The sequence below is a fragment of the Choloepus didactylus genome, chromosome 7, assembly GCF_015220235.1.
Source record: "Choloepus didactylus isolate mChoDid1 chromosome 7, mChoDid1.pri, whole genome shotgun sequence".
In the NCBI taxonomy this organism is placed as follows: domain Eukaryota; kingdom Metazoa; phylum Chordata; class Mammalia; order Pilosa; family Megalonychidae; genus Choloepus; species Choloepus didactylus.
Genome location: NC_051313.1, coordinates 40,226,268 through 40,242,758, shown reverse-complemented (window position 1 = coordinate 40,242,758; position 16,491 = coordinate 40,226,268). Strand labels below are relative to the sequence as shown.

The 16,491-nt window shown below is 31.5% G+C and overlaps 1 protein-coding gene across 1 annotated transcript in view; it reads left to right on the top strand.

The window, feature by feature from the left end:
• The window catches only part of CDC40 (cell division cycle 40), a 48,691-nt gene that overhangs the window by 12,745 nt on the left and 19,455 nt on the right, over nucleotides 1-16,491 (top strand). The window contains 5 exon segments of the mRNA XM_037842869.1: nucleotides 6,111-6,240; nucleotides 11,667-11,750; nucleotides 13,309-13,448; nucleotides 14,587-14,683; nucleotides 16,076-16,215. Of these exon segments, the coding sequence (XP_037698797.1) occupies nucleotides 6,111-6,240; nucleotides 11,667-11,750; nucleotides 13,309-13,448; nucleotides 14,587-14,683; nucleotides 16,076-16,215 (591 nt within the window).

The following is a 16,491-nucleotide window of genomic DNA, read 5'->3' as shown; positions in this document are numbered from 1 at the left end:
AACAGTTGGGGAATTTTGTAAAAGTTTTCTCACAACAGCATGCTCTTTTAAAATATATCCTTCTATTCAAAAGTTTAAATAGTATGGTTCTATGAGAATACTTTTCAAAATCCACCAGCTGTTTGTCTACCTACTTTAAAATATCTAATAAAATGGATCTATGTCTTTTGAAAAAGGAAATCTTTAAATATCTAATTCTTAGATGTGAACGTAGTTAACACCATCTTTTCAGCATTGATAAGGGAATATTATGAATTAAACATAAGGGAAAATTTTTGGTTTATTAGCGTCATCAATACATAGGTATTTTATGAAACATTTAGTTAGAATTGCTGTTGTACTAAACATTGTCATACTGTCATGATCACTGTTAAAAAGTAGTCACAGTATTGAATGCCTGCTCTGTATAAGATGTTTTATTGGGTTCTTTTCCCTTCCTGATGATAAGTGATAATAGAAACATTTTAAAAAGGAGTAAACAATACCAAAACAGTGGAAATTTTCCATTTAGGGAAGTCTTTATAGAAAAGATTACCTTTCTTGATATTTTGCCTTTCAAAAAGGAAAATAATTCTTGACTGACAGAAAACAGTGATGCCAGAAAATGGTAATTATCAAACAAAAGAATAAGTCTTAAAGTAGCAGGTTCTTTAGGAAGCACTTTAAAGATAGAGGTGAGGAGCTAAATTCATTGTCTCTTGGTAGAGAAAGATACATTTTTTTTTCCATTTTTTAGCAGCTCATAGTCATTGTCCTTTTTTGCTATATCTGAGTCATAGAGCTATTTCAGATAATTTGTCTGCCTAAGTTTCCGTAGTCACTAAAGTGATGGCAGTCATAATGTATAGCACAGCTGAAGATGTCAGTGTTAGTGTTCAGACTTTGCTCTAGCTGTTCTGTGGGTGTGCAACAAGCAAAAATCTCTTGTTCATGCTCTGAGACTATGACACCTTTTTTATTTTATTCCATGATTTCTTAAATCCTTCTAGCCTGCCAAACTGTAGGCTGCCTCAGATCTCTTGTCATCATTTAGCATGCATATCAAAGAAAGGTGGTACATTATATGTATCTTCATGATTTTTTAAAAATAAGAGTACTTCACTAAAATGGAACTACTGAATTCAGAAAATGAGAAAATTTGGAAGTAGTCCTGTATATGTCCAATTTTAAGCATACTTCTATGTCAGTTTATTTTTCTATGAAGGCAGTTACTTAAATTTTTGAATCCTATGCATAACTTATACATTGCTAACTAGTTGCAATCTTAAAAATCTACAAGAAAAATTGAAAGGTCACTTAAAATTTTTGTGGTAATATTGATGAGGCACAGTAGGCCTGTCATTCTCTTGGTGACATTATCAGTTCCTTAATGTTCTATTCTCATGTTAGGGAGCCTCACATTAAATATGGAAACTAGTTTATGTTTATATTAGGAAAACTTCTTAACACTTTAAGAAAGAAGTAATGGGACTTAAAAGGGAAGAAAAATAATAATTTTTTCTGGGTACCAAATGAATCTCTGTGATATAACATTATTAACTTGGAGTTTTATGAATAAGATCTGTATGATTTGGCAGTCTTAGAAAAGTGTTATCAAGAACTTTGTTAGATTAAATCCCATAGTTTGAGAGTCCATTCTTAGAAAGAAGGTATAGTCCCTCTTTTCAAGCTAGTGTCTAAAAGAGAGGCGATCCTAAGTATATTGTTTAAAGAGGTAGAGGCCAGACTATTTCCTATATTGACCCTAAAGTACTATTTATGTTTAAGGAGAGATTGTGTTTGGTTGTGGGGATAAGAAAACATTCCATGAAAGAAGTAGTATTTGAAGTGGGAAATATAATCCATGTTAAGAACATGAGATTTGGAGTGAAACAGACCATTTAATAGCTTTTATGTGACCTTGGAGGCTCTTAGTTTTCTCCTAGGTAAAATGAAGATAATTTCTGCTTTATTAAGGTATAACAAATGAAATAATGTTTAATGTGTTTAGGAAACTCTGACCCAGAATAAGCATTTAACAAGTGGTGGTTATTATTGTTATTTATTCGTATTATTGGCTAGATAGGCCTCGGGGAGGAAAAATTCCAGGCAGAAGGAACAGAATGAGCCAAATAATAAAAGATCAAAAGAACAGGAATGCCTTAGTCATTGTAAGTAGGAGAGAAGAAGGAGATTTAGACTGGAATGGCACTTGGTATAATATTTAGCACAGATCTTTGGGGGCCAAAACAAAGAGTTTGGTCTTAATTCAGTAGATGATAGAAACATTTATAAGGTTCTTAAATGGGGGAGTGACATAATCAAAGCTGAAATTTAAGAAGATTAATTTGGTAATGGTTTGCATGATGGTGAGAAGTAAGATAGAGACTAATGAAATAATCAAAACTACCACTTATTACTCTGCTGGGTACCATGGTGAAGGATATATGCCTTATCTTCTTTAGTCTTCACTACAACCCTGTGAAGTAGGTACTCATCCCTATTTTATAGGAAGGAGGCCAAAATTCAGGTTTACAGCCAGCAAGTGGCATAGTTGGGGATGTGAGTCCAGATCGCTCTCAACCACTACCCTCTAACTAGAAGAACAGTTTGGAGACCATTGTGGAGTTTGCAAAGTAGACTCGTATGGTTTTGATTTCACTACTTCTATAAATTAACTGAATTGGCTGTCCTATTTTGTGAACGATTTCCCTCTCCTAACCAGGGACTTTTCTTAAATGGTCTACCTAGTTACGCAGGTGAGCTTTTCCAAATTATAGATTGAACTTGAAGATGTGATAGCTACTGTTTTAGTCTAATGATTTTCTCTATTTTACCCAGTTCTCTTTGGATCTGCTTGGAGAAGAGTGTATTTAGCTTCTCTGGATTCATATAAAACCCATAAGGCTTGGGAAAAATTCCAGATTCCTTAAAATAATAATAATACCTCTAGGAATAGAAGACATAAAAGTTAATTAAGAGCAAACGAACAAAAAAATTCCGGTGACTGATAAAGATATGGCTATAAAGGCAGCTATAAATATTAATGCTAAAATAAACTTTAGAAATCATATAGTTCAGCTCTCTTATTTTATAGATGAGGAAAGCAAAGCCCAAGTACATAGAACCAGCACTAATGAAATTTTCTTATACCAGTAATATTTAAACTATGCTTATGTTTTTTTAAGATTGAGGTATTCAACCAATAAAATTGAATTTTGATCTTTTCCAAATTTCTAGAAAATAATCAAGTTAATACATACTCTTCTTACCTTAAAATTTATTTACAAATTTTTTTAAATGTTGAAAATTGCCATAAATATTAATGAAAATCTTTTTATTAATCTCAGCCTTGTATTACTAGTTCAATAACTTGGTTTCCTTTTTTTTAATGTGAGCTTATGATTATGATTTCAGGTAGTCAGTTTCTACTGGTATAAGTTTTTTTATTTTCTGTGATGTTATGTATACTGCCAAGATACTGACACTCAAGTTAGTTTCTCTATCTCCTGAAGACTTTTGAGAACCACTATCTAATAAAATGCAGATCTCTTAGATTTATCAGCCACCATCTTCACAAATTAAAAATGGTTTTCTCTAGATATCACTGCTTCACCCAGGTGAAAGACGTAAAGAATACTTACCTCTCTCAGAAGCATCATACATTCTTTTGGGGGCAGTGATATGAATTAACATTTAAATATGTGTATTTTTACAAAGTGATTATAATTGTAATTAGTTATAGTATACTTCTGTATGAAGTCTTAGTTAAAAATTGTTCAATGTCATACCTAATTAAACTTTGTTAATTATCAAAACTTAAAAAGTTAAGCATTTGGAAATCAGTTTTATATATATATTTGTTTTGTTTTTTAATGTTTAGCCTAGAATTAAGAGAGTTGCATAGTTGTGTATTCATAGGACCCAGGAACATCTGGGAGACTTTTTTTTTTTAGTTATTGGGAAGAGCTGAGTCCTGCTAAATAGTGTTCTCTGCCTTCCTCTGTTGACATGTAATGTCTTTGAGGTCGGCTCCAGTAGTTGTCAGTAACCAGGCAATTAAGGTGAGCCAAAAGTAGATGGATCCTCCCCATCCAGCTTCCTCTATCTCTAGAAGACTTTTTGTTGCCTCAGCTTAAATATCTATAAAACATAAGTATATTTAAATTTTTAGATTGCTTTAGGAATAGCACCATAATAAAATATAACATACCTAGCATAATATATGATAGAAGTAATAAACACAGTGGGATTTTTATCATTTTAGATTCCTCTCCCATCCTGAAATACCAGAGGCTGTTTTGTCTATAATACCTTGACGATAATGGGTAGAACAGCTAGGAAGTTTAAAAATCATTTTATTATCTTTAATTTTATGGATGTTCCTTGCTTTTGTAATAAGTTTTATGACTGAATGAAGTTGTGTTGACTCTAACTTCCAGCATTCAGCAATCTAGATTTTTTTATGTTACATTTCCACCCATCAGCAGACATAGGAAGAACTAATACAGGCTGCAAGTCTTGGACTATCCTTGTCAATTTAGAATGAATAGTAATAAAAGCTTTGTATGCCAATAAGATATTTAAAGATTGAATCATTTTTAACATAGATATGGATGCTTTCAATAAAGCAGTCTTGTAATATTTTTTTCTTCTAAGCAGAAAAAATATAATGCAAGTAATTTAACTTACTTAAATTCAGCTTTTCACACCTAGTATAATGTTAATTATCTAGAGAAGGCAGCATTCTGGTTGGAGAAGATCAATAATTTATATTTATAGCTCTGACAGTATGTAATAGCAAAGGTGGTTTTTGACGGCATAAGATATTCTAATGTCAAAATATTTCATCATGACATTCGACCTTCTGGAGTTCCAATAAACATACCTCATCTGTTTCCAGTCTTTCCAAAGTATAAAGTTCATTTCGTTCTTAATTTAAAATAAAATAAAAAAAGGAAAGATTTGGATTTTCCTAATTCTTTTTATAATAGCATTAAATTGATAGTGTTTGACTTAATATACTCTGGTACTTTTTTTACCTAACTTTTTTAAATCTGGAGACTATTTATGATTGTGCATTTAAGGAATGTTATGATGCAACAGAATGCTACACTAGGATTTGTTCTAATCTTGGTCCTACCAAATAATAAAACTATTGCCCCTAAGTCAAGTAAAATATGTAGTCTTTGATTTTTTTCCTTCATTTGTAATGAGATCGAAAATACCTTGATAATACCATGAAGAATACTTAGCTCATACCTAGAATAACATGAGATAGAGAATACTCTCTAACTTTCCAGCATTTTTATATAGATCAAATTAGATAATATTTGGAAAACCATTCTGGAAACACAAAGCATTATAAGCAAATAGATAATGATGCTATTTTTTGTGTGTGAGACTTTCATAGTGTGACTTTCCAGAGTGGAGAAATTTTATTTATTTATTATTTATTTCCTAGGGACTTCTCAAGCATTTTGTTTTTTATTGTCTATATTCATACATTTCATCCCCACTGGGGTTCTGTTTAATCTCTCCCTCGTTAGTGCTTTCTATATGCCAGGCACTGTGTAACTATTGAGGTTTCTGAACAAGAAGAGGAAAACATTTGAAGAACTTATAATCTAGTGGAGGAGAAACATGTATTTAAAAATAATTTACATTACGGTGCCATATATTGATATGATGGTCACCAGAAATCCCAAATATGTATGTGATTTAGGCAAAACTACAGTAACTTGGTTGTCTAGAGAAACGCTGTGGAATAGAACTCTTGGTGACGATGGAAAGTAGTAGCCACTAACCAACCACATGTGACTGCTGAGCTCTTGAAATGTGGCTGGCGCCATTGAGAACTGAATATTTTATTCTATTTTATTTTAATTAATTTAAATAGCTGCATGTAGACTTAGTCGAGCTAGGTTCCTCTCCTTCTGCCTCAGAGACTGACAAACAGTGTTAGTAGCCATTGCCTATTTGCACTGAACCGTGTGAAGTGAGCATGTTCCCAAAGAGGTTAATCAGCCTCTGATGGTCAGGAATTAAAAATATATTGTATAATAATGCCAGTAATTCTAACTTTCATATATTCAGGATTTGGTTTTTTCTTTTTTCTTATAACATTGCAGTTTGGACCAGAAAATCCCTTTAGAACGCAGCAGATGGCTGCCCCTAGAAATATGCTTTCTGGATATGCTGAGCCAGCTCATATCAATGATTTTATGTTTGAACAGCAAAGGAGAACTTTTGCCACATACGGTAAGACTTACAGTTTGGCCTTAACTGGAATTGTAAATTTTGTATGTGCACGATAATCTTTTTCATCTTTTGGCTTTTTAAATTTATTAAAAGGATTCCTTCAAAAAGAATAGTGTGTTTTCTAATATACATCTGTAAATATTTATACGAATGAGAAAATGAACTAATGTTTTTAGTGTATTTGGTTGTAAATCTACTATGATTTCTGAGTACTAGAAATATTCTGTGTTCTTAAAAACAGAATATTCTTTGTTGTTGTACTTGATAATGCACACTTGTTATTGAAGAATGCCCATTATATGCAGATTGCTGTTGAACTTTAGTAAATTAAAGGATAATATTAAGAAGATACATTTTTTTTATCTTATTGTACACTGGTTAACTTTACCCTGTTTCTCAAATCATATCTGTGACACATTTTCTGTTGATCGCTGAGAAGCATCAAGAAATGGAATGGTCACTAATTCATTGTGAAAAATGCTTATATCCTATCAATGGTAGGATTTAAGAAAGTTAACATGCGATGCAAGGCTAGGAATTCCCTCAAGGGATCATCATAGGATGATCTGTATAATGTCCTTGTTGCTAGTTCCATAGATCATTGACTCTGATCATTTGTATCAGATTTGCCTATATTTTGTGGTGCCTTTCCTTTCTCTCTTCCTATAATCCGTATCTGTAGGTTGACAGACACACTGAACAACTTTCACTTTACGGAGCTTTTTGGCAAAGTAGATGAGAATATTTTTATGCCTGTTGTCATTGTGATCTTCTTTCGGCATTAATTAATTGTTTTGAAGTATCTTTCCCAAAAAAGTAATTGAAAAAGAAAAATTTGGATTTTTTTTGTAGCAGATTTAATAATCACTTTTTTTTGCCTTAGGACAATGAAGCATTGTCCTATGATTTATATATATATCGATATATAGATTTTTTTTTTCTTAGCAGTTAGAATTCTAATACTTCCTCCTTGTATTTCATATATTAAATTTTTTTCAAGCTCTAAAAACCAAGATACCCTGTCCTAACTATGATTAGCTTTATTTATTAATAGTTTTGGTCTGATTTGTCATGATTTTCATTATAATTTGTTATAATTTTTGTTATATTTTAATTGTTTTATTACAAAATAAGACAAAAAAGTGAAACATGTTCTGTGATGGTTTTTAATTACAGAATTTTTTTCCTTAAAAAGTAATATAAACAAATTTTTAAACATTTAAGAAAGAAAAAAGAATAACCTGTAATCTTACTATACTGAAATATCTACTCTTAGCATGTGGTATTTATCCCTCCAAGTCTTTTTTCATCTACATATTTATATTACATAGTTGGAATCATTCTATACTTTAAATTTTGCATCTCACTTTTTTATTCAATGTGCTGTGACAAGCAGTTTTCAGTGTTAATATATAGTCTGAAAGCTTATTTTTAAGAGCTATGTAATATCCATTGATTGGTAATATTGTAATTTACCTAACTATTCTAATTTTGGAAAGTTACTTTTTCTAACTTTTAGTGAATGATGCAAGCTGATTCACTTTAAATTAGTTGAGAGGCTTAGTATAGATAATCTTAGTTATTTATCACACTGTATCCTTAGAAACTGGTTGTAAAAAGGATTGCCGTCTATTAGATCATTTTTCACCATGGCAAGGTTATAACTGACTAACAGTGCCAAAAGTCAGGGCTAAGATCATATATTTCTAAAATCACCCAAAAGAGTTCAGAGGCACTTCCTGTCCAATAAAATGGTTCTAAATGCATTGTACCCATTGCTTGTGAAAGGGATCTCATGTTTTTCTACAGTATATGGGCAGCACATAAATATCAGCTCTACTGCATCATAAATTTATTATTTTCTGGCCCATAATAGAATAGACTTTTAAAGACTTTTCTTGTTTTCTTAGATTTAGAAAGGCCTTGAAGCAGTAATTTAGATAGCTTAAGTTTCCTTTAAAGAACATAAGAAAACTTGGGGAAAAAAGTCCAATTAAATTTATGCTAATACCTACTTCTTATTAAATTTCCCTATAGCAAGGGTAATCATTTAAAACTATTCAGTTAGCTTTAGGATTGGGTCCAGAAATGGGCTCATTTAAAATAATTTTTTTTTAAAAAAGGTGGTTTTCTGTTTGTTTGTTTGTTTGTTTTTGGCCCTCCTAATAGAAGTGGTGGGCTAGGATGCAGGTTGAATTATTTAGTGAGTAAAAGATGTGAAAAATGAATGTGGTGCTATTGGATACTAGGCAGCGTGGAATAAAGGAAGTGATCACTTGCCCAAAACTAAGAAATGATAGTCTGTCTCCCTTGGGGTAGATGCTAGAACTACAGTTTGTTTGAACTTAACTTATTTGCAAAGTTACTAGGGAGCAAACCTTCCTTCTTTCTCATATTGTTGTTACCTACGAGGCATAAAGGAGATGACACGTGAATTCAGTTTTACCTAAGCTCATGTTTATCACTCTATAACTCTGCTGGTATATAGAAGGAACATTAATCTTACTTTTCTTCTCATTTTTAAATGGTTATAACAATGTTGTAATCTCAGTGAATTATTTCTAGAAGATTTATATTGTACAATACAGTTAGTTGATCACAGGGCCCACCTGGAAATGTCCTTATCAGTGAAGATAGTCTCATTTATTGTACCATTCATCCCATTTACTTCATCTGCAGTTTCTCTTTAGTTCCTCTTGACTTCTCTGTCTCTAAATGCTTTACGTGAATTCTTTTGTTGCGTTTTTCTTCCCTTTCTTCTTGGATTCTGGGGCTGCTTCCTTGCTGGTCTTACTTAGGACTTCTCAATCAGACTTCTCCTTGTTCTATTTTCAACAGTTTTTTTCTCTATACTAGTCTATGCAAGTGTAAAATAGAATTTATAATCAATACCTTTAGTCTCATTGTGGTCATTATAAACATGAGTTTCAACTTCACTATTATAAACTCTTCATTAATATTTTTAATGATTAAAAATATTCTGCTGGATAGAGATATAATTTATAGAAGAATTCCTTGTATTATTTAGATTTCAGGTTTCAGATTTTCACTATTAAAAATGTGGTGATGTAATATACTTCAGTAAAATTTTTAAAATCTGGTGATGAATATCTTTGTGCTTTAAACTATATATTTTTTTCATTATTTTTTAAAGACAAAGTTCAAAGTAGGTCAAAGAATGTGTTTTTAAAGCTTTTGTTATATATTGCCAAATTGCTTTCCAGAAGAATTGTCCTAATTTATAATGCCACCAGTTAGGTATGAGAGTATCTTTTTTGCCTCACCCAAGATCCATATGATTCTTTTTGCTTTGTTTATTTGATAATCAAAATATTATATCTCTTTATCTTAATTTGATTTTCTGGACTAGTAGTGAATTATCTATTTGTGAAACATTATTTTGTGATTTGTTTACATTCTCTTCTCATTTACCTTTTGGAATCTTAGTATTAATAATCTTAAGGGCATAATGATAAAATTGGTATTATTAGGGCCATTTCAAATCAGTCTGCCAAAAGGAATAAGGTAGACATAAACTCCACTAAAAAGATAAAATCGAAAATAAGCTTTAGAAAGATACATGAGAAGATTTAAGAACTAGGATACAGATATATTTGCTTGCTAGAAACATAGGTTAGTAGAAAACTAATTGGACTGAAATTCAGTAGTGTTATAGTTAAATCTTGTTCTGTTACTGGGTGACTTATAGAAGGACCTAAGGCTAAATTTCTTGTAATTAGTAACGAGAGAATAGCCTTGTCACTTGTTCACCTGAGGTGGGGAACAGTAGTGGTGATGATGGTGGTAGCAGTGGCAGTAAAGATTTTACCCCAGAAGATGTGGAAAAGGAGAGCATAACTTTTTTTATTCAGAAACAAGAATATGGCCAGATGAGTTGGAGATTGGTGCTTAGAGAAGAGAAAGACCAAAGATATCCCTGCCCCCTTTCTCCTTTCCATCCACCCAGTACATTGTGCAGTGCCATTTATATAGACATGAATCTACTTTCAAGGTAGGATTAACCTTCTAGATAAGGTTTTATGTTTCACTGGGGGCTTTAACTTAGGATATGTTGGCCTAAACTTTATATGAGCTTTAGAAAACCCTCACTTTTTAAGAAGTCATGTACAGACTACATTGTGTACATCAAAAAAAAAAAAAAAAAAAAAATCAAATAACCCATGGGAGATTTGAACCTGTGATGGAAGAGTTCTCCTCCAAAACTGCTTTTCTACCATCGAGCTCTCTCCTCTGGCTAAGAACATGTTTTAATGCTGAAAAAACTATATGCAAATGAGTTCATAGCCAGGTATTTGGTTCTATTCCAGCATATCATGAGGGTAAGTTGAACAACTACATCTTTAGCTTGTATGAAAAATATGCATGATGACAATTTTATTCTTGTTCTCCAAAAGAAGTTCCCTTTAATCTTTAGCTGGAAAATAAAGATGTTAACTATATCCACTAGGATGTGCCCTTTTAAAAGAAATGGGCTAATACTTTTTATGTTCTCTGTGGTTGTTCACGTGGGTCATAGGCCATAGACTGATCAATGATCTAGCTGTCTTCTGTGGATTTTCTGATTATTAAAACTGATTTTACCAAACGTTTATTTTGCTAGTACACCTGATTGAGGGAAAACAGATTTGAGTTAATGTAGGTAAATTTTCTTTCCTTGAGTTGCCATATACCACTGAACCACATATATATGTAGCCACATAGTCTATAACTAGTTGAAGGAGTGTATTCATATGCTAGTAGATATGCTTGCTTATTTCTCTTACCAAGGAAATATAAATAATGTTTATGAAATAGAAATATATTTTAAAATTGGGAGCAAAGGCTTCCTTACTGAGTATGGCATTTTCAAAATAATAACTATTATTTCGTGTAATTCTTCTTACCCTATTTATTTTTATTTGTTTATAATTTGATAAACTAATCCCTATAATGTCTGTTCTAAAAAAGCAAAAGGAAATCATTTCTAAACTTCTAATGTATAATATACATATATTTTTAAGCTGTTAGACATGTTAAGTCTAAAGTTTGGAATCTTAATATTTTCTACATGATCTTTCTGTAAACCTACAACTTCTCTAATATTTAAAAAAACAAAAACAAAAAAAAACTGTTTGTAATCTTAGCCAGAAAGGCTCACAGTATTGTAATGTCAGTGTGCTAGATTTCATTCTGTAAGATAGTTCTTATTCTGTTAAAGTTGTTCATGGTTCTGCCTAAGATTTGAGTTAATTGTTCTAAGTAGAAATGGGGGGAAGAAGGATTGATTCTGAGTTAAAGAGAATCTATTTAACTTATATCTAACTGTTAATCTGTTTTTGACATCTGGGAAGGAAAATGTGAAATGAATTTGTATAGGAATAAAATAAATATTACAGAGTCAATAATTTGTACTTTTTTCTGTTGAGGTTATGCATTGGACCCTTCATTAGATAATCATCAAGTGGCTACTAAATATATTGGTTCTGTAGAAGAAGCTGAAAAAAATCAAGGTAATTCATTTGAAATATTTGATCTCACATATATATACCTGTAGTTGCTGTCTTTCAGATTGACTTTATTTAGACCGTAGGAAAAAATTAATATCTAATTTATTTAGTTTGATTTTTTTAAAGTTAAGAGCAATAGAGTGATACAGTTTAGGGCAGCATAGTTTAGCGGTAGTATGGTTCAGAGCTTGCTTTTGCCACTTATTAGCCGTCCAATCTTGTAGGGAAAATAGTGGTACTTACCTCTGAGTTGTGTGCTTACTTGGCACACTGCCAAGCCTGTAGAAATCATTCAATAAGTAATAGTTAATTTATACCTAATTTTGACAGGTTATTTTTCAACACTACAGTCAAGCCACATTTTAAGAGTGCAGAAAAATTTCATTATGCTCGTCTGTGGAGGTAGACATGAAGAGTTGTTTTAAAGGCTGAGTAGTTTCTAAGAAGCTATTTGAATAAGTTTAACATATATGTTTGTGTTCCTATTCATATGTACCTGTTATTATAAGACAAAGTATCATACTCTTAAGTGCTAACTTGTCACAAAGCTTATTTGCCCACTGGACTCTTATCCATAAGAATGCTCATTAAATAAGTAGAATGTGGTGGTTTTGCAAGGTGACTTCTACTTGGTAACTATAGATCCTGTGTGATCAAACTAACTTCTGTGTATGAGCTATGTTATTGTTAAAATAGAATTTTTTAATAGAATTTAAAAATATATATAATAGTTTTCAAGTAGCATACAGCCTAAAGTCAACTGAGTAGAATTAATATAGTTAAGCTTCTTTTCCTTAAGTTAGACCTCTATGAGTCACATCTTATATATAGTTAGATTCTCAGTTAACTGTTAACTTGTGGCCATGACTTCCATAAGCCTTTGTTTTTCCAATTTAATTGAATATACCCAGTGTGCCACCTCCTACTGAGCAAATCGAAATCTCAACCAGAAGTGTTTTCTTTCCTTGTTTCTTTTTAGTCTTAAGATTTATGATATTAGAGGTCAAGTTTAGACGGTAATTACTTGGAAAGAAATACCAGATTCTCATTATGAAACTTTATTTAATTCATCATGTTGCATTACAGGTGAAGTAAAGATAAGTTATTAATTATTTAATGTAATTTAATTCAGTTTTAAGATGATGAACTTTAGTTCTTGCTTGCAAAGTTAGATTTCTCATTATTTGGCAATATTGAAATGCTGGGTTTCTTTCACAAAGTCGGAGACTCCAGTGGTGTAGATCTATGATTCATTAAAAGGGTTGTGTACCATTGTAGGATTACATATCTGGGTCTTTTATTAATCTTGGGGTACCTTTAAACATTTTAGAATTTGCAAAATATGTTGCATTGGTACAAGCTTCTTTGCCAGAAGGTTGAATCATGTTTTGTGTAGCATGAGTTGGGTCTCCAGGAGATTCATATAGAATTTGTTTTGTGTTTCTTAATAAATCTTTATCATTTACACCTGTCTCTAACCATCTAAAGTAAAATTGTCTTTAGAAAATATCCACATTTGTGGTCTTTTTTTTTTTTTCTTTTTCTTTTTCTTTTTTTGTAGGTTTAACTGTGTTTGAAACTGGTCAGAGGAAAACAGAAAAGAGGAAAAAGTTCAAAGAAAATGATGCATCTAATATTGATGGTTTCTTGGGACCATGGGCAAAATATGTGGATGAGAAAGATGTAGCCAAACCTTCAGAAGTAAGCTTAGATGTTTTCCATTGTCAATTTAGGTATACAGTCTATCTCCTTGAAGGATATCTATTTCAATAAACTTGATGTTTCCTTAGGGAACCAAATAACTCATCAGAATTTCTCTGTTTTGGTAGGTTGAGAAAACACAGTAAAATTTCTTTGTTCCTTTGGGATATTTTTATTTAAATTTGTTTTCTGGTTTATTTTTTTCTGTATCTTTTAATTAAAATATAAAAATTGGACAATTTTTAATAAAAGTCACCTTGATAATGCTATTAAGCTGCCATGTTAGCTGCTTTTCTGATAACCAGATATTCAGATAGTAACTACAGAATCAGCCTTTCTGTGATATTAGAATTGGTAGAGTTTTATTTATTGATTAATTTGTTTTTAAAATTTTAATAGAGTAACATATCCACATTGTTTTAAAATATATTTATCCCTGTAAAGTTTATAAAGTAAAACCGTAGAACCTTGCCTACCCCTCCCCACCTCCTAATATCACTAGTTCTGTAAGCCAGGCACTATTGTAGGTCCTAGGGGTACAGCAGTGGCCAAAACCAAGAAAATCCTACTTTCACAAAGCTTATATTCGTTTGTCAGTGTATCTAAATAATATCTATCTGCTGCTATTTCTTTATGTATTTAGACATTGTTTACTTTTTTTGTTATTATAGATGAAGATTTATTACCACCCACCATCCTTTCCCAATTCCTCCTGAAGAAGTTGTGTGACTTATCTGTAGTCATTGCTTATGTCTCTTAATTATGTAAAAACTGTTTACTGAAGAACCAAATTATGTATTGTAAGTCAGTTTCCTTTCAGGTACTAGATTTTTTAATTGCCTCATTTTTTAACTTGCATAATTAGCTGTTCAAATATGTTAAATGTTTTCCAGGTGCTCCAGAAATGATTTACAAAGTATTATCTAGTATTCATTATATGTTTAGTGCCATTTTCTAATCTGTAGAAAGGAAATCAATCTCTGCTTCTCTGAAACGTTGAGATTGTTATCCTGGGAGATATCCTTGCAACTATTGCTTCACCAAAAGAGTGGACCTTATTATAAAGAATTTATAACCAACTTTGGGAATTATGGAGTTCTAAAACACTCGTTTTAAATTCACTCCTTAATTTCCATAGGAAGAACAGAAAGAATTGGATGAAATCACGGCAAAGAGGCAGAAGAAAGGCAAGCAGGAAGATGAGAAACCTGGAGAGGAAAAGACAATCTTACATGGTAATATGTTTTTTATGCTTCTTCATTTTCATGATAAACTTTCATTTATTTACTTTGTTCTCTGTTCAGATAATACTGTTTGCCCTTACCATACTATCAGCTGCTATAAAATCATTATGTTCAGAATAATTATGTTAGACAAGTTGCATCCCAAATAAATTCTAGCAAACTCTTTTAGATATGTATTAATAAAAAAGAGAAAATAACATGATCAATGAAAGCCAAAGATAATTTTTTTTGAAGTGCTAATAAGTAAAAAAAAAAAAAAATGGTAGAAAAAGAAGAAATCTGAATGGTCCAAAATCTGTTCTTCCCTAAGAAAATTGACTCTTTGTTATGTTAATCACACCCAAAACAGTCATTTTAACCTTGTGTTTTTAACTCAAGCCAAATATTCTTCAGGTGTCCTCACAGTTCATAACCTGTTACTAAATTATTCTTAAAAAAAAAATAAACTTTTTTCCATGTGAATAGATTGGAGAGTAAGACCCTCATAATTATTTTGATTTGTGGAAGGAAATACATATTTACCAAAATAAATTATGAGTATTCTAGAATGTTCCTGGTTCATTAATAATTAATTATATTTAGAAAATTATGTAGTGATCATCTGAAACTATAAAGAATAATTCTGTACTGATAATGTTGATTATTCTGATGTTTTATCAATATCAAATATTTAGGTTTAATGAGGCCATATTTGGTTTCTCAAGCTCCAGTTTTATCTCTAAGGAGTCTATTTAGAACTATGGTTCTTGCATCCACAACATCAATAATAACAGCCAACATTATTGAGTACTTACTTTGTGCCAGGAATGCTGTTAAATGCTTCATATACACACACACTATGGCAATAATTCCCACAAGTGACCCTTATGTAAATTTTTTGGTGAAAGTGGGAAAAAATGAAAAGGAACCTGGAAGAGCATAAAAAGAAGAAAGCAGGGAAAAGGGATGGTTAATGTTTTTTTGTTTAGGTTTAACTTCTCTTTATCCTGTTTTGCTCCTGATGATTTGCCAATGACTCACAAGACCCAAGTCTCTTTTCTTCCCTCACTGTAATTATATTGCAGTGAGGCCTTTTATATATATATATCACTAAAAGGTGTAACAGTAAAAGAAATACAAGTCTTGTTTTAAAATCTAATGTTAATACCCAAAATACTACCTCTAATTGGAAATAGTATTGTAATTAATAAATTGTAAATAATAGCAATAATAGCAGCTAAATTTTAGCTGACTCTTTGTCTTAGCATACCAGAGTATTATTACCTAAACCTCAATATAGAATGATATGGCTATGAATATGAAATGTTTATCATTTTACCAGTTTATCAGTTCATGACTGTGGCTTGTATTTGTTCATTGATTTCTTTTGCCTTCTTGTTTCAGTCAAAGAAATGTATGACTATCAAGGCAGGTCCTATCTTCACATACCTCAGGATGTTGGTGTCAATCTGAGGTCATCTGTGCCACCTGAGAAGTGTTATCTTCCGAAAAAACAAATTCATGTGTGGTCTGGACACACAAAGGTAAGCACATGAGTTGTTTCTGTTTGTTGTAATGGTTTTAAGTTATTAATTGAGTTATTAATTATTATAATTATAATAAATAATACAATAACTATAGTAATTCATTATTAGTTATTAAAATTTAAGTTATTAATGTGGAATGTTCAATATTTCTGGTAGAGAAGATAGAGTAGGGAAGCCAAACTGAAGATAAATTTGAGTTAGGCTTTCAAGGTATGAGCACGTAGCAATCAGTCTTCAAGGCCCTGAGCCGTGACATAAGCTTTCATGGTTCGG